This window comes from Oncorhynchus kisutch, linkage group LG11, assembly GCF_002021735.2.
Source record: "Oncorhynchus kisutch isolate 150728-3 linkage group LG11, Okis_V2, whole genome shotgun sequence".
Taxonomy (NCBI): domain Eukaryota; kingdom Metazoa; phylum Chordata; class Actinopteri; order Salmoniformes; family Salmonidae; genus Oncorhynchus; species Oncorhynchus kisutch.
The window spans coordinates 73,782,782-73,806,519 of record NC_034184.2 but is presented as its reverse complement, the minus strand read 5'-3'; the positions used below and the strand labels follow the sequence as shown (position 1 = coordinate 73,806,519).

The following is a 23,738-nucleotide window of genomic DNA, read 5'->3' as shown; positions in this document are numbered from 1 at the left end:
CACCCGGAGATGTGCACCAGCAGTACTGGCTAGGCTGGAGAGGTGAACTGGCTAAGTTGGGGAGCAGCAGGGGGAGGTGGACTGGCTAGGCTGGGGAGCAGCAGGGGGAGGTGGACTGGCTAGGCTGGAGAGGTGAACTGGCTAAGTTGGGGAGCAGCAGGGGGAGGTGGACTGGCTAGGCTGGGGAGCAGCAGGGGGAGGTGGACTGGCTAGGCTGGAGAGGTGAACTGGCTAAGTTGGGGAGCAGCAGGGGGAGGTGGACTGGCTAGGCTGGGGAGCAGCAGGGGGAGGTGGACTGGCTAGGCTGGAGAGGTAAACTGGCTAAGTTGGGGAGCAGCAGGGGGAGGTGGACTGGCTAGGCTGGGGAGCAGCAGGGGGAGGTGGACTGGCTAGGCTGGGGAGCAGCAGGGGGAGGTGGAATGGCTAGGCTGGGGAGCAGCAGGGGGAGGTGGACTGGCTAGGCTGGGGAGCAGCAGGGGGAGGTGGACTGGCTAGGCTAGAGAGGTGAACTGGCTAAGTTGGGGAGCAGCAGGGGGAGGTGGACTGGCAAGGCTGGAGAGGTGAACTGGCTAAGTTGGGGAGCAGCAGGGGGAGGTGGACTGGCTAGGCTGGGGGAGCAGCAGGGGAGGTGAACTGGCTAGGCTGGAGAGGTGAACTGGCTAAGTTGGGGAGCAGCAGGGGGAGGTGGACTGGCTAGGCTGGAGAGGTGAGCTGGCTAAGTTGGGGAGCAGCAGGGGGAGGTGGACTGGCTAGGTTGGGGGAGCAGCAGGGGGAGAAGGACTGGCTAGACTGGGGGAGCAGCAGGGGGGGGTGGACCAGGCTGGGTAGATGGACCTGGCTGGGGGAACAGCAGGGGGAGGTGGACCAGGCTGGGTAGATGGACCTGGCTGGGGGAACAGCAGGGGGAGGTGGACCAGGCTGCGGTAACAGCAGGGGGAGGTGGACCAGGCTGCGGTAACAGCAGGGGGAGGTGGACCAGGCTGCGGTAACAGCAGGGGGAGGTGGACCAGGCTGCGGTAACAGCAGGGGGATGTCCTATGGCAGTACATTTCTGCACTTGCAAGGAAAACAGATTTGATCATATCTCCTTTCTCTCGGCTACCCTCAGCATTTTGATGTGGAAACACTAGCAGGTTTACAGCTACTATGGCCATGGTAGATGACTGCGTGCCAAGGCCAAAGTATTCTCTTCCAATGAGGATCGTCATCACAGCACACACTCTGCTGACGTCAAATTCAATTGTTTTAGTCAATGCAACGATTACAATGTGTACAGTGAAATGCTTACTTACAAGCTCCTAACCAACAATGCAGTTCAAAAAATATATATACTGCATCACAACCCACACTCTGCTGACATCACAACCCACACTCTGCTGACATCACAACCCACACTCTGCTGACATCACAACACACTACTGACAACATTCTGCTGACATCACAACACACTACTGACAACATTCTGCTGACATCACAACACACTACTGACAACATTCTGCTGACATCACAACACACTACTGACAACAACATTCTGCTGACATCACAACACACTACTGACAACAACATTCTGCTGACATCACAACCCACACTCTGCTGACATCACAACCCACACTCTGCTGACATCACAACCCACACTCTGCTGACATCACAACCCACACTCGGCTGACATCACAACACACTACTGACAACAACATTCTGCTGACATCACAACACACTACTGACAACAACACTCGGCTGACATCACAACACACTACTGACAACAACACTCGGCTGACATCACAACACACTACTGACAACAACACTCTGCTGACATCACAACACACTACTGACAACAACACTCGGCTGACATCACAACACACTACTGACAACAACACTCGGCTGACATCACAACACACTACTGACAACAACACTCGGCTGACATCACAACACACTACTGACAACAACATTCTGCTGACATCACAACACACTACTGACAACAACACTCGGCTGACATCACAACACACTACTGACAACAACACTCGGCTGACATCACAACACACTACTGACAACAACATTCTGCTGACATCACAACACACTACTGACAACATTCTGCTGACATCACAACACACTACTGACAACATTCTGCTGACATCACAACCCACACTCGGCTGACATCACAACCCACACTCGGCTGACATCACAACCCACACTCGGCTGACATCACAACCCACACTCGGCTGACATCACAACACACTACTGACAACATTCTGCTGACATCACAACACACTACTGACAACAACATTCTGCTGACATCACAACACACTACTGACAACAACATTCTGCTGACATCACAACACACTACTGACAACAACATTCTGCTGACATCACAACACACTACTGACAACAACATTCTGCTGACATCACAACACACTACTGACAACAACATTCTGCTGACATCACAACACACTACTGACAACAACATTCTGCTGACATCACAACACACTACTGACAACAACACTCGGCTGACATCACAACACACTACTGACAACAACACTCGGCTGACATCACAACACACTACTGACAACAACATTCTGCTGACATCACAACACACTACTGACAACATTCTGCTGACATCACAACACACTACTGACAACAACATTCTGCTGACATCACAACACACTACTGACAACATTCTGCTGACATCACAACACACTACTGACAACAACATTCTGCTGACATCACAACCCACACTCGGCTGACATCACAACCCACACTCGGCTGACATCACAACCCACACTCGGCTGACATCACAACACACTACTGACAACAACATTCTGCTGACATCACAACCCACACTCGGCTGACATCACAACACACTACTGACAACAACATTCTGCTGACATCATAACACACTACTGACAACAACATTCTGCTGACATCACAACACACTACTGACAACAACATTCTGCTGACATCACAACCCACACTCGGCTGACATCACAACACACTACTGACAACAACATTCTGCTGACATCACAACCCACACTCGGCTGACATCACAACACACTACTGACAACAACATTCTGCTGACATCATAACACACTACTGACAACAACATTCTGCTGACATCACAACACACTACTGACAACAACATTCTGCTGACATCACAACACACTACTGACAACAACATTCTGCTGACATCACAACACACTACTGACAACAACATTCTGCTGACATCACAACACACTACTGACAACAACATTCTGCTGACATCACAACACACTACTGACAACAACATTCTGCTGACATCACAACACACTTCTGACAACAACATTCTGCTGACATCACAACACACTACTGACAACAACATTCTGCTGACATCACAACACACTTCTGACAACAACATTCTGCTGACATCACAACACACTACCGACAACAACATTCTGCTGACATCACAACACACTACTGACAACAACATTCTGCTGACATCACAACACACTACCGACAACAACATTCTGCTGACATCACAACACACTTCTGACAACAACATTCTGCTGACATCACAACACACTACCGACAACAACATTCTGCTGACATCACAACACACTTCTGACAACAACATTCTGCTGACATCACAACACACTACCGACAACAACATTCTGCTGACATCACAACACACTACTGACAACAACATTCTGCTGACATCACAACACACTTCTGACAACATTCTGCTGACATCACAACACACTACTGACAACAACATTCTGCTGACATCACAACACACTACCGACAACAACATTCTGCTGACATCACAACACACTACCGACAACAACATTCTGCTGACATCACAACACACTACTGACAACAACATTCTGCTGACATCACAACACACTACTGACAACAACATTCTGCTGACATCACAACACACTTCTGACAACATTCTGCTGACATCACAACACACTACTGACAACAACATTCTGCTGACATCACAACACACTACCGACAACAACATTCTGCTGACATCACAACACACTTCTGACAACAACATTCTGCTGACATCACAACACACTACTGACAACAACATTCTGCTGACATCACAACACACTACTGACAACAACATTCTGCTGACATCACAACACACTTCTGACAACAACATTCTGCTGACATCACAATACACTACTGACAACATTCTGCTGACATCACAATACACTACTGACAACAACATTCTGCTGACATCACAACACACTACTGACAACATTCTGCTGACATCACAACACACTACTGACAACATTCTGCTGACATCACAACACACTGCTGTACTCTACCTACATGTACATAGCCTCGCTACTGTTATAGCCTCGCTACTGTTATAGCCTCGCTACTGTTATAGCCTCGCTACTGTTATAGCCTCGCTACTGTTATAGCCTCGCTACTGTTATAGCCTCGCTACTGTTATAGCCTCGCTACTGTTATAGCCTCGCTACTGTTATAGCCTCGCTACTGTTATAGCCTCACTACTGTTATAGCCTCACTACTGTTATAGCCTCACTACTGTTATAGCCTCACTACTGTTATAGCCTCACTACTGTTATAGCCTCACTACTGTTATAGCCTCACTACTGTTATAGCCTCACTACTGTTATAGCCTCACTACTGCTCTAACTATCCAACCATGTTATTTTTTTTGTACTTATTTTTTACTTAACACTTATTTTTATTAAAACGGCATTGTTGGTTAAGGGCTTGTAAGTAAGCATTTCACCTTAAGGTCTACACCGGTTGTATTCGACGCATGTGACAAAATTTGATTTGACAACACACTGCTGACATCACAACACACTGCTGACATCACAACACACACTGCTAACATCACAACACACACTGCTGACATCACAACAGACGCAAACAATTGTAATTCTTTTTAATATTTGAATTGGGAATGAACTGTTTTGAGATCTGCAATATATTATATTACGTTATATGTCAGATAAACACTGTATATGAGAAGAAGCTACTATTCTGAGGACTTGATACACCATCCTGATGCAGTGGCTATTAAAGGATAGGGTGCGATTAAAAACTGACTGCATATCACATGGGGGATTTAAACAGAGACAAAATAACGTGTTCAAGTATTTATGATAAACAGTACAAGGGGTATAACATATATTACAATTAACTCCATGGTGCGAATCTTGACTGATTCGGTGGATGTTAGAGAAAAAAGGAAGACTAAGGATTGGGATTAAATATAACACTGAGGATTTCTCAACTTCATCCTATGACTTGTTGTTGTCGTGTTCTTTGTTGTTGGTAAGCACTACTTTTGAGGGCTGGTGCTAGATAAGAGACACTCACTTTAGTGGATATATGTTATTAGGCTAATTCTTTGAGGTCATTTTTAATCATACTATTCGACTAGCCATGTGAGCGGTGAGTATGGCCTCCAGCAGGAGACTATTCATTGTCTGGTCGGCACTTCCTTTACACAATGCATGTCAATCACACTCAAATCAGATGAGATCATGAAGGCAGGATTACAGGCATGAAAGGCTCTCAAAAGAAAATTAAGTCAATCCAAAACCAGTTTTCTGCAAGAACCTACAGTATCATCATACTTTAAATGTATCGGAAATTAGTCAAAGCCTCTTGATAAAGGGTGTTATCTACATCGAAAATTATATTCTGTGCCATTTTTCAACAAAGTAAAATGCAGACGAAGTTGAACTGAACTTACAAAATGTACATATCCACCCCCCGATGCTGCTTACACCTCTACAGTCTTCCTCTCAGCAGCAAAGGTGTGTGTGTACACTTTGTTTTAAGGACACAGCTGGCTAAAAGGGGGTAAAACAAACATTAAAGTGGCTGGGCCACAATAGTGAAGATGTTGATGAGCTTTAGGTTGAGAGACACATTTAGGGCGAGATACTTTACTCCACTACAATGATTTAGGCCTAGTTGATTACTCTCTGACCTTTCAGAACGCTATATGATAATGCTATACAGAAACCGTGAAGGGGAAAGAACTAAGAAGTCAATTCAGGATGTCAGTCAATACATCACAACAACGATCTGTCTGAACACACCTCTACTGTACTGTTCAACCAAGGGATTCCCAAGTCCTCGGAGACTTATAAGAGGTAACAAGTGGACCAATGCAGACGGCTATAGTAGAACCCTAACCATCGCAATGTCCCTTTTCCTTCTGCATCAACAGTCCTCTATGTGGGAGCTAGTGTCATTTGACTGACTGGACCACAGCCTTCGCTGGGGTCTCGTTTCCTTACGACAGATATGACATCTCCCTGTGAGAGACATGACGTGCTGGGGAAAACAAGCTCCGGACGTAGAGGACCGAGATGGCATTATTCACAAGGCTTCAGAGGTTTAGAGCAAAGTTCAGATGGACCACTAAATAGTAATAGATTGCAGCAAAGCATGAAAAAGGCACACACAAAGGATTGAGGAAAGGCAACGAGCAAGATCAGCACACACAAAATAATTACAGCACGCTTTAAACAGGCTCCCCCACATGATGGAAACAAAAGTGAATGAGAGGTTGGCAAAAGACAGAAAAAGGTGAAAAAAGCCTTTTTTTTTAAATGAGGAAAAGATTCAAACTCAAGCACAAAAATTTCCACAAGCGCAGCATCATCCAATGCAATCGCTCCAACTCAGAAGACTACGCAATGCCATGCATTCCCACAATGCAATTTGGTTTCAAAGAGATGATGGACCGTCGGGCATCAGAGAAAGCTCATTTTCTAAAGGAAAAGAAGAGAAGCTGATTCTGAAGTCCTCCGTCGATGGCTTGTGAGGTGCATAACGTGTAACGGTTGAATGTGTATTTAGTGTGCAGTGCTTTACCTGTGGTACAGTAGCTAGCATGTTCTTAGCTTATTTCCTCTTATATACAAGTGAAGGTTATTCCAGGAACTTTCAATAAATTACCTGGTATTCCAGAAATCCTGGTAGGAGGCTACCAGCTTTCCTGCTTATTCCCTCCTGATTCCGGGAATCCTCCAACCGGGATATCTGGAAAACCAGGGAGTTTATTGAATGTTCCTGGAATTTTGCAACCCTATTTAGGGTGCGCATGGCAGTCCAGTGCTCCATATAGACACTGAGCAGAGTGGTACTCTGTGTGGCTGCTGAGAGGGACTAGAGAGTAGAAGGGCTGGATGACCGGGGAAGGGGATAGGCAGGGCTGGTGGGCTAAGGCGACCGACCGTCAGTTGGTAGTTTCGGGTTGTGACGATGGGTACTGACACAGGAAGTGGTCACCAGTAGAAGGAGCGGGACAGGAAGTTGGCGGCGGTGCTGAGCCAGCCCACGCCATCTGTGATGGAGCCCACACGGGTCACGGCCTTGTCCTGCTCCTGAGACGGGCTTTCCTCCTCAGGGAGGTAGTCTGGGACGTCCACGTTGTGCTCCACCACCACCACCTCCGCACCCTCCTGGAATGGAAGCATCAGCTGGGGGGACAGACGGAGGGAGAGGGTGGGACGTAAGGACGGTGGGACAGACGGAGGGAGAGGGTGGGACGTAAGGACGGTGGAAGGGAGGGTGGGACAGACGGAGGGAGAGGGTGGGACGTAAGGACGTTGGAAGGGAGGGTGGGACAGACGGAGGGAGAGGGTGGGACGTAAGGACGGTGGAAGGGAGGGTGGGACGTAAGGACGGTGGAAGGGAGGGTGGGACAGACGGAGGGAGAGGGTGGGACGTAAGGACGGTGGAAGGGAGGGTGGGACAGACGGAGGGAGAGGGTGGGATGTAAGGACGGTGGAAGGGAGGGTGGGACAGACGGAGGGAGAGGGTGGGACGTAAGGACAGTGGAAGGGAGGGTGGGACAGACGGAGGGAGGGGGGTGAGAGAGATAGACAACAATTGTTCAGAATCCCTGCCTAGTGGCAAACTGGTTTAATTAAACAAGGCAACAGTAAACATGTCATCCCCCACAAATGATGCAGCCCCCACCCCTTGGGCCAATTAGTGACAACAATTCAAACTTGACTATACTGGTAGTAATAAAATATGTCCCCATTATAGTGCCACCATGTGGTCGATATGAATGTTCTTGCATATGTTGAGCCTTGACAGTTTTTGCAACATGTTTACCAAATTTTCTTACAATATGAATATCTGTGACTGAATTATATGCATTTATGTGCCCGACCACACCCACGTTAATGTTTATTGGTCAATAGTGGCCATGTTGTTTTAGGTACAAGTCTGGAAAATATTGTGTGTTGGTGGACCTTTGTTCATAGCAGCATATGAAGTTTCATGCAGATCAGTCTTCGGTGTCAGAGGACTGGCCTTGAAAGTTTTTTTCACAAAATTCTAAAAGGCTCAAATCCATCATGGCGGACCATATGGGTCCCTGAGGTAAATGTGTTCCTTTGTGAGGAGAGGGACCTATGTACTGAATTTCAGGACTTCGGGTCAAACGAGGTGAGTGGCGTGAACTTTCAAGGCTGGCATTTGCAATCTCTTGTTACAGTGCCACCATCTTGACATTCTGTGTAATTATGTAAATGTAAGATCTCTATGGCAAGACGCATCATTCACAAGTTACGTCAAAATCGGGCCAGTGCTGTCTAAGATAGTGCATGTGACGAACATACGGACGTAGACAGATCCAGTCCCCTCCCCGATTTCATTGTGGGGGACAAAAACAGTGCAGACAAAACAACACCAGGCTCTTTCAAGCTATCCTCTACCTCTCCAGGGTCATCTCTGAAACATAAATGAACCAGCTCTGCCCCCTGATGGACATAACAGGAACAGCAGAAGGTCAGTGAGGAGCTGTCGCTCTGTTGGAGAGGGACATTTCAGGCCATGATTGAGCACCTAAAGGAAGAAATCTCCCCCTAATCTAACTACTTCAGACGGGAGTGGGAGTTCTGTTGCTGGCTCTTCTCCTCTGATGGGTGTTGCAGTTTCCCAAAGATACATGGTGTCGTGCCACACTGCTCCCAGGGCATGCTGGGATTGGTCATGTGACCTGGCGGTGAGTAATCCCCTCAGGTTAGAGAGAGATGACCAGCTAATGGTGTCACTCCAAATAACCAAGATTCATCTGTGATCAAGCTACCATCCCAAGCACACCAGGATATAAACATATTCCCAGCACGCAGCAGCTACACAGAGCAGCTCTACCATGCCTACTCCCACTGGGTGTGGACATTTTGAAAAACAATAAGCCCTAGCCAAAGGTGCAACAGCACAACAATAACCCAATGACTTGCCCTGTCAGGTAAGAGGGCCAGACACAGTGGAGCTTTTTAAATGACGTTTCAAAACCTTTTAGCCTGAAGATGAATACATTATTTTACAGTTATTTAGCACAGCCTTGAATCAAACATTTCAATATTATTTTGTTTTATATTATTAACTTCTGTTCACCTTCATTTGATTGTTTTACTGTAAAGTGAGTTGTAATTTCATTTGACAGTGCTATCCCTCCCTCCCTCCATTTACCTCTCCTCCATCCTCTCCCTTCACTACCTGTGCAGCCTTCATCACCTTGGTGGAGTTGATCGCCGTGCCCAGCGCCTGAGGAACACAAAGATGGATGTTCTTCATCACAGGATCAAAGTCATCAAAAAAGGGATGTTCTTCATCTATTTCCCAGTGCCGTGGAATGACATTGTGGAGAGAGCAACTCACCTCAGCCTTGAGGTCAGAGCGGATCCTGACCACACACCTCTTCACAGCCATCTGGAAGGTGAAGCTGATCACCCCTGGGATCTTCAGCAGGGCCTCCTCACACAGACTTCTATGAGTCTGAGGGATGGAGAGAGAAAGGGAAGTTGTGCAGAGGACAAGACCAATTCAGTCTTAAATAAAATGGTCACCCAGTAACCCTGTAAACCTTCACATTCTATTCAGATGAAGGGGTTTAATGTTGCATACATATGCAACACGGTAATAGACATGAAATGTCAAAAGAGCCCATCTTCCATTGTCTTGTGGTATGAGTGTTGGTCACTGAGGCTGTCTGTCTGGTGTAATGTGATCAGGGACAGGTGCAGCTCTCCTGTGGTGTGATGTTCAGGTTTAATCTCAACACCCTGCTGTTCAATGGCTGACATTTACAACACTGACCCACATTACTTGACAATGTGTGTTAAGACTGTGTGGTCACATTGACAACAGGGTGACAATATGCCGAACTCAAGGGTTCTTAGAGGTGGTGACTTATCGACTGTGTTAACCTATCACAATAACAAAGAAAGCGATTCTATTTTTTCACCTGTTTTCATCCCAATGAGACACATTAAAGGCAAGAAGTCATGAAGCAAGCAGACAGTTTGGAATGGAGCCTGGGCCGTTGGTCTGGCAAACTGCTCTCCTCAGGTGTGTTATGGGATTGTGTGTGTACAATGTGGAAACACCACTATCCACTCACTGAGTCGTCCAGGCCGTCGATGTGCAGCACCACGGTCATGGCCCGCTTGTTGGTGGAGCCCATGAAGAAGTGGGCCTTGCGTCTGCAGGAGGCGGCTTCAGCCTCGGCCTGCTCTGCCTGGTCATTACCAGCCGCCTGCAGAATCTCATAAATCTCAGACGCTAGAAGCTTGGTCTCCCCTGGGGAGGTGCTCCTGAGGGAGGGTTAGGGAGGAGAGAGGGGGGGGAGAAAGAGAGGTTAAGTATCAAAAGGTACATTTTTTTCAAGTACATTTGTGGACAGTTGTCTCAGCAAACAAAGGCATACTTGCTGTGTGAGATTTTACATTTTACACATGTTATTTCATCATGTCCAAGTCCTCTCTTCAAATCCAGACAAGGGCAAGATGGTACCAATGAATCCAAGTCAATAAGGAAGTGGACGCATAAAGAGTAAAGTTTCCATGTCTACTCTTCCCCTCTGTGCAACACGACAACGGTGGTCTCCATTACAGCTGGGTGTCCTCTCGTGTGGTCTGGGCCTGTCCAAGTCTCTCCCAGAGCCCACTGGGCTGAGTGGTTGATATTTCTACAAGTAGTCTCATTGCCAGACGCACAGTAAGAGAGCTGTCCAGCTGCATGGAGGAGGTAGGGTGGGATGGGGGGGGGGTGGCCCCCGACAGAGAGCCAGTGTGACAGGCCTGTCACCACCTAACCTTTCCACTGTATAAATAGCCAGCCTCGTAGGAGGAGAAATGACCACACTACACTCATAAAACGACCATACATTCACTAAGGTCTCCGTCGCTCTCTAAAAGGTTCAATAATAATACTGTTAATGAAAGTATTAGTCTAATGTCATTTAAAAGCCGCAATGTGTCACTTCTTTTGCTGTTGACCAAATTCACATGGAAATGTGTGTTCTAGATCTGTCACTCATTGAAGGCAAGTCTAAGAATTGGTAGATCTGTTCTGTGTGTGGTGTCTATGCTTCCCGTGATAAAGACTTTTACTTTGGTTTTGAAAACAAGCAAAACAGATAGAAATACAATGTGTGTGGTTATGGAAAATATATTTCACAGTGGTTTAGATGGTAAAATGATTATCAACACTATACTTGTTTTGTCACAAACTGAAATTAGGAGAACTATTACAAATTTAGCAACCAGGAAATGGCGGAGCAATTTCTACATAGTGCATCTTTAACAGAAAAATGTAGACATAAGTAAATAATCCCTGTCAAATCAAAGAGACTGATAATTTATCAGTAAATTAATATGATTTATAAAGCATACATGAGCTAAGTACATTGTCTCCTTTGTGGAGACAGAGCACGGCTAGAGGACAGCAGTATTCCTCGACACAGACATGCGTGGTCAGTACTGCCATACTGTGATGGTCCCAGGATGCCCCTGCAGGCTAATACTATACATGTCACCAAGACATCATTCAGCCAATATAACCAGATAGGACATCTGTTGTCTGGCATAGTTGAGTTGTGCAAACCAGCCTTCCAATTCTGGATTTAAAGGTGTCCACATACATACAGTAGCAGTCAAAAGTCTGGACACACCTACTCATTCCAGGGTTTATTTTATTTTTTGCTATTTCCTACATAGTGAAGACATCAAAACTATGAAATAACACATAAGGAATAATGTAGTAACCGAAAATGTGTTAACCAAAATATATTTTATATTTGAGAATCTCCAAAGTAGCCACCCTTTGCTTTGATGACAGCTTTGCACACTCTTGGCATTCTCTCAACCAGCTTCATGAGGTAGTCACATGGAATACATTTCAATGAAAAGGGGTGCTTTGTTAAAAGTTAATTTGTGGATTTAATTTCCTTATTAATGCGTTTGAATCAATCAGTTGTGTTGTGACAAGGTAGGGGTGGTATACAGAAGACAGCCCTATTTGGTAAAAGACCAAGTCCATATTATGGCAAGAACAGCTCATATAAGCAAAGAGAAACAACACTCCATCATTACTTTAAGACATGAAGGCCAGTAAATCTGGAAGTTTTCAAGAATTTTGAAAGATTCTTCAAGTGCTGTCGCAAAAACTCATCAAGCCCTATGATGAAACTGTCTCTCATCAGGACCGCCACAGGAAAGGAAGACCCAGAGTTACCTCTGCTGCAGAGGATAAGTTTAGCCTCAGATCACAGGCCAAATAAATGTTTCACAGAGTTAAAGTAACATAAACATCTCAACATCAACTGTCCAGAAGACACTGTGTGAATCAGGCCTTCATGGTTGAATTGTTGCAAAGAAATCATTATTAAAGGACACCAATAAGAAGAGGAGACTTGCTTGGGCCAAATTCCTGCAACCTCCTGCATTAAAAAAGAAAGACACAAACTAGATTACAGATGTAGTAATGTGAACAATAAAACAGTGAACCTTGAGAGGGTTACTCCGACAGAAACCTACAGTCAGCTGAGGTCACTGTACAGCCTTACCTGTGGATTGTGCCCCCATGAAACTGATGATCAGCCTACTCAGACACCCACTGATCATAACTATGTAAAGTTTACCCAAATATTAGCGTCTCAGCTTTATTGCAGGACTCTGAAACAAGCCACATTAGCTCACCAGTTAACTTACTATGTGCATTGAACGTTCACAGCTAATGTGGCTCATTTCACAGTGGTTTCAGAGTCCTTCAGTACGAGTTAGAACTAATATGTATGTAAACTCTACATAGTTGCGTTCTGTGAGTGTCACTGAGTAGGACGATACCTATGGAGTGTGCACCCATGAAATGGGGTAAGGCTGTACACAGTGAATATAAGTATGCCCGCAATGCAATTATGTAGTCTAATACATTAGTGGGCTTTCAATAGTTTTTTTTCTATTTATTGTCAAATTAATATGTGTTTAATTAAATTATGTAAAAACATTGCAAACTTGTTCAGCATTATCTCGTCCAAATATGGCATGATTCCACCATTTGTTCCATTTGCATCACTTTAAATAAGGGACTTATTTTGAAGGCAACCCACAAATTCCACCAATCCACAGACACAAGTCGTGCCCTGTGACCTGTAGGTGCTGGGGTATCACCACAGATAGAACAATGAGACAAATTCACTGGATGTAAACTCAGCAACAACAAAGAAACAGCCCTTTTTCAGGACCCTGTATTTCAAAGATAATTCGTAAAAATCCAAATAACTTAAAAGATCTTCATTGTAAAGGGTTTAAACACTGTGTCCCATGCTTGTTCAATGAACCATAAACAATTAATGAACATGTACCTGTGGAACGGTCGTTAAGACACTAACAGCTTACAGACTGTAGGCAATTAAGGTCACAGTTATGAAAACTTAGGACACTAAAGAGGCCTTTCTACGGACTCTGAAAAACACCAAAAGAAAGATGCCCAGGGTCCCTGTGTGAACGTGCCTTAGGCATGCTGCAAGGAGGCATGAGTACTGTAGATGTGGCCAGGGAAATAAATTGCAATGTCCGTACTGTGAGATGCCTAAGACAGCTCTACAGGGAGACAGGACGGACAGCTGATCATCCTCGCAGACCACGTATAACAACAGCTGCACAGGATCGGTGCATCCGATCACGCCTGCGGGACAGGTACAGGATGGCAACAACAACTGCCTGAGTTACAACAACTGCCTGAGTTACACCGGGAACGCACAATCACTCCATCAGTGCTCACCAGAGAGGACTGGCAAAAAGTGCTCTTCACTGACGAGTCGCGGTTTTGTCTCACCAGGGGTGATGGTCGGATTCGTGTTTATTGTCGAAGGAATGAACATTACACCGAAGCCTGTACTCTGGAGCGGGATCGATTTGGAGGGAGGGTCATCATCGGACTGAGCTTTTGTCATTGCAGGCAATCTCAACGCTGTGCATTACAGGGAGGACATCCTCCTCCCTCATGTGGTACTCTTCCTGCAGGCTCAACCTGACATGACCTTCCAGAATGACAATGCCACTAGCCATACTGCTCGTTCTGTGCATGATTTCCTGCAAGACAGGAATGTCAGTGTTCTGCCATGGCCAGTGAAGAGCCCGGATCTCAATCCCATTGAGCACGTCTGGGACCTGTTGGATCAGAGGGTGAGGGCTTGGGCCATTCCCCCAGAAAAGTCTGGGAACTTGCAGGTGCCTTGGTGGAAGAGTGGGGTAACATCTCACAGCAAGAACTGGCAAATCTGGTGTAGTTCATGAGGAGAAGATGCACTGCAGTACTTAATGCAGCTGGTGGCCACACCAGATACTGACTGTTACTTTTGATTTTGACCCCCTCTTTGTTCAGCGACACATTATTCCAGTTCTGTTAGTCACATGTCTGTGGAACTTGTTCAGTTTATGTCTCAGTTGTTGAATCTTGTTATGTTCATACAAATATTTGCAGAGGATGCTAGAACCCTCCAATAGGATCTCGCTACCTTGGCTCTGCCCCCCTCCTTGCTTGTTCTGCAGACTATGACTAATTTGTTACCTTTGGAAACGACAGGCTGTGGTCTATCTTGGTTAAGTTATTACAATCTTTGGTATCACCATGCAGGCATTTGTGTCAAGCATGGTGGAATGCAAATGCACCACAACCAATGTGGTGTGCTGGACAGTAGGGACTATCTTTTTTATTTTACTAGGCTAATGTGTGAAAGTTACATATTTCCCAAAAATATTTTGAATATATTGAATTTCGCACGCTGCCTTTTCAGCGGAATGTTGTCGAGGGGTTCCGCTAGCGGAACGCCTGCCCTAGAAAGGCTAAGAACAAATTCTTATTTTCAATGACAGCCTAGGAACAGTGGGTTAACTGCCTTGTTCAGGGGCAGAATGACAGATTTTTACCTTGTCAGCTCAGGGATTCGAACTTGCAACCTTCCAGTTACCAGTCTAACGCTCTAACCACAAGACTACCTGCCGTGTCTCTCTAGTTGAAAGAGAGCAAACACTTAATTGAATCCTCCTGTCGATAGTTCCCACCCCTACTGTTGACCTATCACTGACAAAGGGGTGTAGACTTCGGCTACCAAACATCGATTTGCCTCAAGAAAAAATTGTGGCGCTAACAGCCGAACACCAAAACTAACAAAAATAACATTGTATATATATATATATATTTTAACAGTTGAATAAACACTCCAAACAGCCTACACGACAGCTTGGAAGCGTCTGCATGGTCCTAAAGCACACCGTTGCCTCATTTTGTATCGCATTCCAATGATAAAACTGGGGGCAGACAAAAAGGTCATTTCAGAATGTGTGTGTGGGGGGGACGGATATGCGACAGGCATTGTTCTTCTGTGTGAATGGACTAGACAAAGCTCCATTCACAAGCTAAATCTCTGTACCAATAATAATAATGCAGAGCCTTGGGAGTGGTAACTTGGATAGACTTTCTCTTCAGTCTTGTGTTCACAGTCTCTCCAGCCATTAATGACCTCCACCCAAAGTCATTGTGTGGAATGGGAGCAGAGGGAGTCGGGGTGACCGCAGGACCCATCTTGATAGGGCCTGTTGCTAGCTGAAGTGACTGGCTGGTTAGCCCAGGGTCAGTCTCACAGAGAGTTGTGCCCTGGGAGAAGATCATACAGCCTGATCCCAGGCCTGCCAACCGCTGGCACACTTCTGAGAGCCAATCATAAACAGCAGTCACTTACCACACACCCTCCAGTTCCTCTCACTAGGAGGGGGAGCACACAACAACCCTAGCTGGAGGTCTAGCGACCCCACTGGGTGACCAGAATGTGGAAGCCATATTGATTTAGCAAGGTAACAGAGGGCATACTTTTTAACCATATTTTTTTTAGTAGTGATAGGGGGGGGGGTATCACAATATTATTTTGGAAGATATTACAAATCCATACTTTGACTCAGTATCAATTAGTAAAAACAAATACTTGTTTTTGTTGCCGCTAGGTAGCGTTAGCTGACGCTAGTGGGCTGTACCTGCGCCAAAACTGTATTTTTCATGCTATAGCTGGTTCCCCATCTTCTTAAATAGTGAGCCAACATGTTGCTTTCAGCACTTTTCTGTCCATGACTGATAAAAATCATCCTCTCATATCCCTCTGCAGCAGACATATAGTGAGCAATATGTTTGGAACATCAAACTGCAATAAAAATCGCAGTATAAAATCTCAATACCGTATCGGTACAAAGTATGAGGTTCCTGGCAATTCCCAGGCCTAGTTTACAGTGAAGGAAAATGAAATGTTTCATGTTTTATGCCTAACTAAAGGGCATTTAATGGACATTAACATGTATTTATTTGAAGAGACAGATGCAGCGATGAAAGTGTAGACTTAGCTGCTTAGCCGATAACGGTCCATGAGAAAAATACCTGGCAACCCTAACATTATTCAAAATTTAACAAAAAAAAGTGGGGATACTGACTAGATCGGGGCGGCAGGTAGCCTAGTGGTTAGAGTGTTGGACTAGTAACCTGGAAGGATGCAAGATCAAATCCCCTGACAAGGTAAAAATCTGTGGTTCTGCCTCTGAACAAGGCAGTTAACCCACTGTTCCTAGGTCATCATTGAAAATAAGTATGTGTTCTTAACTGACTTGCCTTGTTAGCTTGTTGAGTGTAGGGGGCAGTATTTTGATGTTTGGATGAAAAACGTACCCAAATGAAACTGCCTATTTCTCAGGCCCAGAATCTAGAATATGCATATAATTGTCAGATTAGGATAGAAAACACTCTAAAGTTTCCAAAACGGTCAAAATATTGTCTGTGAGTATAACAGAACAAATATTGCAGGCGAAAACCTGAGGAAAATCCAACCAGGAAGTGCTGTCTTTCCTGAAAGCTCTCTGTTCATGTGCATGCTCTCTGCATGCAATGGCATGCCTTCCCTCCATTTAAAGGGATATCAACCAGATTCCTTTTCCTTTGGCTTCCACATGGTGTGAACAGTCTTTAGATATAGTTTCAGGCTTTTATTCTGAAAAATGAGCGAATAACTTTTTCTCTCTCTCTCCTATTGAAGAAGCTACGGTCCGGTTGAAATATTATCGATTATATATTGTAAAAACAACCTGAGGATTGATTATAAAAAAACTTTGACATTTGGAATTTGTGTCTGCCTGGCCGTGACCGCTCGAGCCTGTGGATTTCTGAACATAACGCGCCAACCAAATGGAGGTATTTTGGATAGAAAAATAATATTTTTTAAAGAAAAATAATCTTAATGGAACAAAAGGAACATTTATTGTTTAACTGGGAGTCTCGTGAGTGCAAACATCCGAAGATCATCAAAGGTAAGAGATTCATTTGATTGGTCACCAAAGTCAGAAAAACAATCTACTTTGCTGCTGGCTGTTTGTAATGTTTTGTCTGCTGAGAGAGATGTCCTTACATAAATGCTTGGTATGCTTTCGCCGAAAATATTTTTTGAAATCTGACACGCCAGGTGGATTAACAACAAGCAAAGCTGTGTTTTGCTATATTGCACTTGTGATTTCATGAAAATTAAATATTTTTAGTCATTTAATTTGAATTTGGCGCTCTGCAATTCAGAGGATGTTGACGAAAATGATCCCGCTAACGGGATGTGTGCGTCAAGAAGTTAAATAAAGGTAAAATAAAAAAATTGAAAAGTGGCTGGTTGCATCAAATCCCTAAATGTGCAGAAACAGCTAATTAATTGTTTAGCGGCAGACTTTAATTCTGGATTGATCAAATTCAAACTGACATGGCAACCTTAGACAACCTTCCGGTCAAGAAAATTTGCAGACAGGCACGGAGGCAATTATTGTCCTCTGAAAACAAGAGAAATATCAGGATCAGGTTTTCAGTGAAAAGTGCAGTGTGTGTGTGCTCAGTCCGATACAGTGCAGTGCGGTGACAGGTAGGGGACTTACTTCTGCATGACATTCTGCAGACTCAGCATCATGCCCAGCTCTCCCTTCATCTTCTCTCGGTTGGACCGACATTCTGCAAGGTAGCGCACTGCCTGGAAGGACAAGGGAAGCCATTACAGCTTAAACAAACCTAGGGCTATCACTCTCTCTGGTTGTGTATGTGTGTGTGTGTTAAAACTCAGCCAGGCAAAGATGCATACACACAATCACAGCTGAGCAGCCAACCAGCCACTTAAGCGCAGTGAGAGCCAGTGATGGAAAAAGCACTCAAATGTCATACTTGAGTAGAAGTAAAGATACCTTAATAGAAAACAACTCAAGTAAAAGTGAGTCATCCAGTAAAATACTACTTGAGTAAAAGTCTAAAAGTATTTGATTTTAAATATAATAAGTATCAAATGAAAATGGAATTACTAAAATATACTTAAGTATCAAAAGTAAGAGTATAAATCATTTCAAATTCCTTATATTAAGCAATGGAGATGGCACAATTCTTGTTTATTTATTTACAGATAGCCAGGGGCACACTCAGACATTATTTACAAACACAGTAGGAATGACCATGGATGTTCTCTTGATAAGTGAGTGAATTGGACCATTTTCCTATCAAAATGAATGAGTACTTTTGGGTGTCAGTGAAAATGTATGGAGTAGAAAGTATTTTGTTTTCTTTAGGAATGTAGAAGTAAAAAAGTGTAAATAGTAAAGTACATATAGCCGAAAAAGCAACTTAGTAGTACTTTAAAGTAGAGGTCGACCGATTATGATTTTTCAATGCCGATAACAATTATTGGAGGACCCAAAAAAGCCAATACCGATTAATTGGACAATTTTTTAAATGTATTTGTAATAATGACAATTACAACAATACTGAATGAACACTTATTATAACTTAATATAATAAATCAATAAAAATATATTTAGCCTCAAATAAATAATGAAACATGTTCAATTTGGTTTAAATAATGCAAAAACAGTGTTGGAGAAGAAAGTAAAAGTGCAATATGTACCATGTAAAAAAGCTAATGTTTAAGTTCCTTGCTCAGAACATGAGAACATATGAAAGTTTAACATGAGACTTCAATATTCCAAGGTAAGAGGTTTTAGGTTGTAGTTAATATGGTATTTATAGGACTATTTCTCTCTATACCATTTGTATTTCATATACCTTTGACTATTGGATGTTCTTATAGGCTCTTTAGTATTGCCAGTGTAACACTATCGCTTCCGTCCCTCTCCTCGCCCCTACCTGGGGTCGAACCAGGAACACATCGACAACAGCCACCCTCGAAGCATCGTTACCCATCGCTCCACAAAAGCTGCGTCCCTTGCAGAGCAAGGGGAACAACTACTCCAAGTCTCGGAGCGAGTGACGTTTGAAATGCTATTAGTGCGCACCCCACTAACTAGCTAGCCATTTCACATCGGTTACACAAGCCTAATCTCGGGAGTTGATAGGCTTGAAGTAATAAACAGCTCAATGTGTGAAGCATTGCGAAGAGCTGCTGGCAAAACTCACGAAAGTGCTGTTTGAATGAATGCTTACGAGCCTGCTGCTGCCTACCATCGCTCAGTCAGACTGCTCTATCAAATATCAAATCAGACTTAATTATAACATAACAACACACAGGTCTACGAGCCTTAGGTCACTAATATGGTCGAATCCGGAAACTATCATTTCGAAAACAAAACGTTTATTATTTCAGTGAAATACAGAACCGTTTGGTATTTTATCTAACGGGTGGCATCCCTAAGTCTAAATATTCCTGTTACATTGTACAACCTTCAATGTTATGTAATAATTACATAAAATTCAGGCAAATTAGTTTGCAACGAGCCAGGCTGCCCAAACTGTTGCATATACCCTGACTCTGCGTGCAATGAACGCAAGAGAAGTGACATAATTTCATCTGGTTAATATTGCCTGCTAACCTGGATTTCATTTAGCTAAATATGCAGGTTTAAAAATATATACTTCTGTGTATTGATTTTAAGAAAGGCATGGGTGTTTATGGTTAGATAGTCATGCAAAGATTGTGCTTTTTTCGCAAATGCGCTTTTGTTAAATCATCCCCCAGCGTTGCATCGATTATATGCAACGCAGGACACGCTAGAAAAAACTAGTAATATAATCAACCATGTGTAGTTAACTAGTGATTATGATTGATTGTTTTTTATAAGATAAGTTTAATGCTAGCTAGCAACTTACCTTGGCTTATTGCATTCGCGTAACAGGCAGGCTCCTCGTGAGGCAGGTGGTTAGAGCGTTGGACTAGTTAACCCTAAGGTTGCAAGATTGAATCCCCGAGCTGACAAGGTAAAAATCTGTCGTTCTGCCCATGAACAAGGCAGTTAACCCACCGTTCCTAGGCCGTCATTGAAAATAAGAATGTGTTCTTAACTGACTTGCCTAATTAAATAAAGGCGTAAAAAACAAACAAACAAATCAGCCAAATCGGTATCCAAAAATACCGCTTTCCGATTGTTATGAAAACTTGAAATCGGTCCTAATTAAATCGGCCATTCCGATTATTCGGTCGACCTCTACTTTAAAGTATTTTTACTTCCGTACTTTACACCACTGGTGAGAGCTAGTACTGTGTGTGTGTGTTGCATAACCAATGCAACAAGTACAGGCTTTGAGTGTACACTGTCCAGGTCACCACTAAATAAGAACAATTATATAAAGCACTCAGATGTGTGTGTGTGTGTGTGTGTGTGTGTGTATCCTAGGAGATGTGCCCGAGAACACTCTTCTTCAAACACTGACATTGTTGATCGTGTAGCTACAAGAAAATACAACTGTATTTTTGTTGCAGTCTCAGATATGGGTGATGCAACCTATCACTTTTCTTTTTTCCCCTGTTGATATTTTTTTGTTTATTTTGCAACTAGTTTTAATTAACATTATTACAGCCTGGCATCAGAGAGCCACATCAGGCACCAGACGACACCAATCTCCTGGTTCCTCTACAGGGTTCTTTTACAACAGGGTTCTTCTAGAAGAGGGTTTCCCAAACTCGGTCCTGAGGCCTCTCCTGGGTTTTTATTTTTTTATATTTCACCTTTATTTAACCAGGTAGGCAAGTTGAGAACAAGTTCTCATTTACAATTGCGACCTGGCCAAGATAAAGCAAAGCAGTTCGACACATACAACGACACAGAGTTACACATGGAGTAAAACAAACATACAGTCATTAATACAGTATAAACAAGTCTATATACAATGTGAGCAAATGAGGTGAGATAAGGGAGGTAAAGGCAAAAAAAAGGCCATAGTGGCAAAGTAAATACAATATAGCAAGTAAAACACTGGAATGGTAGATTTGCAGTGGAAGAATGTGCAAAGTAGAAATAAAGAATAATGGGGTGCAAAGGAGCAAAATAAATAAATAAATAAAATAAATACAGTAGGGAAAGAGGTAGCTGCTTGGGCTAAATTGTAGGTGGGCTATGTACAGGTGCAGTAATCTGTGAGCTGCTCTGACAATTGGTGCTTAAAGCTAGTGAGGGAGATAAGTGTTTCCAGTTTCAGAGATTTTTGTAGTTCGTTCCAGTCATTGGCAGCAGAGAACTGGAAGGAGAGGCGGCCAAAGAAAGAATTGGTTTTGGGGGTGACCAGAGAGATATACCTGCTGGAGCGAAGGCTACAGGTGGGTGATGCTATGGTGACCAGCGAGCTGAGATAAGGGGGACTTTACCTAGCAGGGTCTTGTAGATGACATGGAGCCAGTGGGTTTGGCGACGAGTATGAAGCGAGGGCTAGCCAACGAGAGTGTACAGTTCGCAATGGTGGGTAGTATATGGGGCTTTGGTGACAAAACGGATTGCACTGTGATAGACTGCATCCAATTTGTTGAGTAGGGTATTGGAGGCTATTTTGTAAATGACATCGCCGAAGTCGAGGATTGGTAGGATGGTAAGTTTTACAAGGGTATGTTTGGCAGCATGAGTGAAGGATGCTTTGTTGCGAAATAGGAAGCCAATTCTAGATTTAACTTTGGATTGGAGATGTTTGATGTGGGTCTGGAAGTGCACGTTTTGTTTTTTGCCCTAGCACTACACAGCTGATTCAAATAATCAAAGCTTGATGATGAGTTGGTTACTTGAATCACCTGTTTAGTGCTAGGGCAAGAAACAAAACATGCACCCGGGAGTGGTGGGCAGGACCAAGTTTGGGAAACCCTGTTGTAGATGTTGCTGGGTAAATATCAATGTTCCTGCCTGGCGCCGACACAGTGGGAGGGATTGCCCTTCGCACCATCACTCTAACCTAACCTGTCCTGACACCCCTGGATGGATGGTTATGAATGACTTACCGCACGTTGCATGGTACACTCATGATTAGACTGTCCTTCTTCCCGGTTCCAATTCCTTTTGATAATTGTATCATAGGCGAATGCCACATTTCTGCATAATAGGGCCTGGAGTTTTTCCAGGTCATATGTTCAGGAAAAACTCCTGACCGTATGCATTGCCAACAAAACGGTCAAATGGTGGTGGATGAGCCTTACCAATAATGCGGAGTAGACAACCTGAGGGTTGGGGTGGTCCAGAAAGAGGATGAGCCCCGGTAAGCAGCCATTGTCCTGTACTATGGCTCGTCTGTTGAGGGGGTCAGCTGCAAGATCTCGTAGCTGGTTCACCACAGTCAGCGCATCCAGCTCCCCACTCATGGTGCCTCCTCTCTCTGTGCAGTGCACATCAAACCAGCCTCTTCACACTGTGTACATAATAGGATCAAGTCAGATGAAGCTGTACAGTACCAAACCTATTAATTACAATGACATCCATTTCAGTGACAAGTCTCTAAATGCTTTATTTTTGGCAAACTGCATGACCAAAACAACCTGCCAATATTAAATGGTAATGATGTATCAACCTGTTCAAATACTGTAATCAATATGAGCAACATATTGTGATTTGTGAAAAACAATCAGTTTGACAGGTCACTTGAAATGCATTACCATTATTATCTTGGTGTGTAGACCTACCGATATTTCTAGCTATGTCAACTAGCTAGCTAGCTAACTACAGCAGTTAGCTAACGTTAGTTTCTTTCTTTGGACACTTGGCTGACAAATAAAGCGTGGGGGTCCACATTGAAACATGATAACGGAGGTTAAAGCAATGTAGTTAGCTACTGATATGGTATCAGCAGAGTGTTCTGATATATGGCCCTGCCCATTGTGAAGATAGATGTGCATAGCAAATAAGGGCGCTAACGTTTTATGGAGGCTAACATGTTATGGCTGCAAACAAAAGGCCCAATTAGCCTAACGTTAATGCCATGGGCCAAAACCAAGTGAATATAGCGTTCTTAATCTTTTTTTGTTGAGAACGCCCGTGGTTTTATTCTGATAAACCAGGCAGTTGCACTCCTCCGTGCACATGAAACATAGCGTAGCAAGCAAGACCAATAGCTAAAAGCAATAGTTAAAAGTTAGCAAGCTAGCTAACAACAACACACAACTAGTTCAGGTTAAGACTCTCGGGATAATTACAGTGAAGGGC

General features: G+C 43.9%; 1 protein-coding gene across 3 annotated transcripts in view; it reads right to left on the bottom strand.

Moving 5' to 3' along the window:
* Nucleotides 1-23,738, bottom strand: part of LOC109899267 (armadillo repeat-containing protein 1-like) — a 29,596-nt gene that overhangs the window by 5,451 nt on the left and 407 nt on the right. Inside the window, exons 2-7 of one of the 3 annotated variants that reach the window (XR_002256467.2) lie at nucleotides 22,739-22,947; nucleotides 18,225-18,316; nucleotides 10,397-10,589; nucleotides 9,655-9,771; nucleotides 9,466-9,540; nucleotides 6,934-7,457 (exon numbers count right to left, since the gene is read on the bottom strand). Coding sequence is in view for 2 of the 3 variants with exons in the window: in XM_020494331.2 (XP_020349920.1) it covers nucleotides 7,263-7,457; nucleotides 9,466-9,540; nucleotides 9,655-9,771; nucleotides 10,397-10,589; nucleotides 18,225-18,316; nucleotides 22,739-22,900 (834 nt within the window). In the remaining variant the exon portion in view is untranslated. Of the gene's footprint in view, nucleotides 1-4,883; nucleotides 7,458-9,465; nucleotides 9,541-9,654; nucleotides 9,772-10,396; nucleotides 10,590-18,224; nucleotides 18,317-22,738; nucleotides 22,948-23,738 lie in introns of those variants that run through there. The other 2 variants (XM_031836319.1, XM_020494331.2) reach the window with 2 other exon arrangements.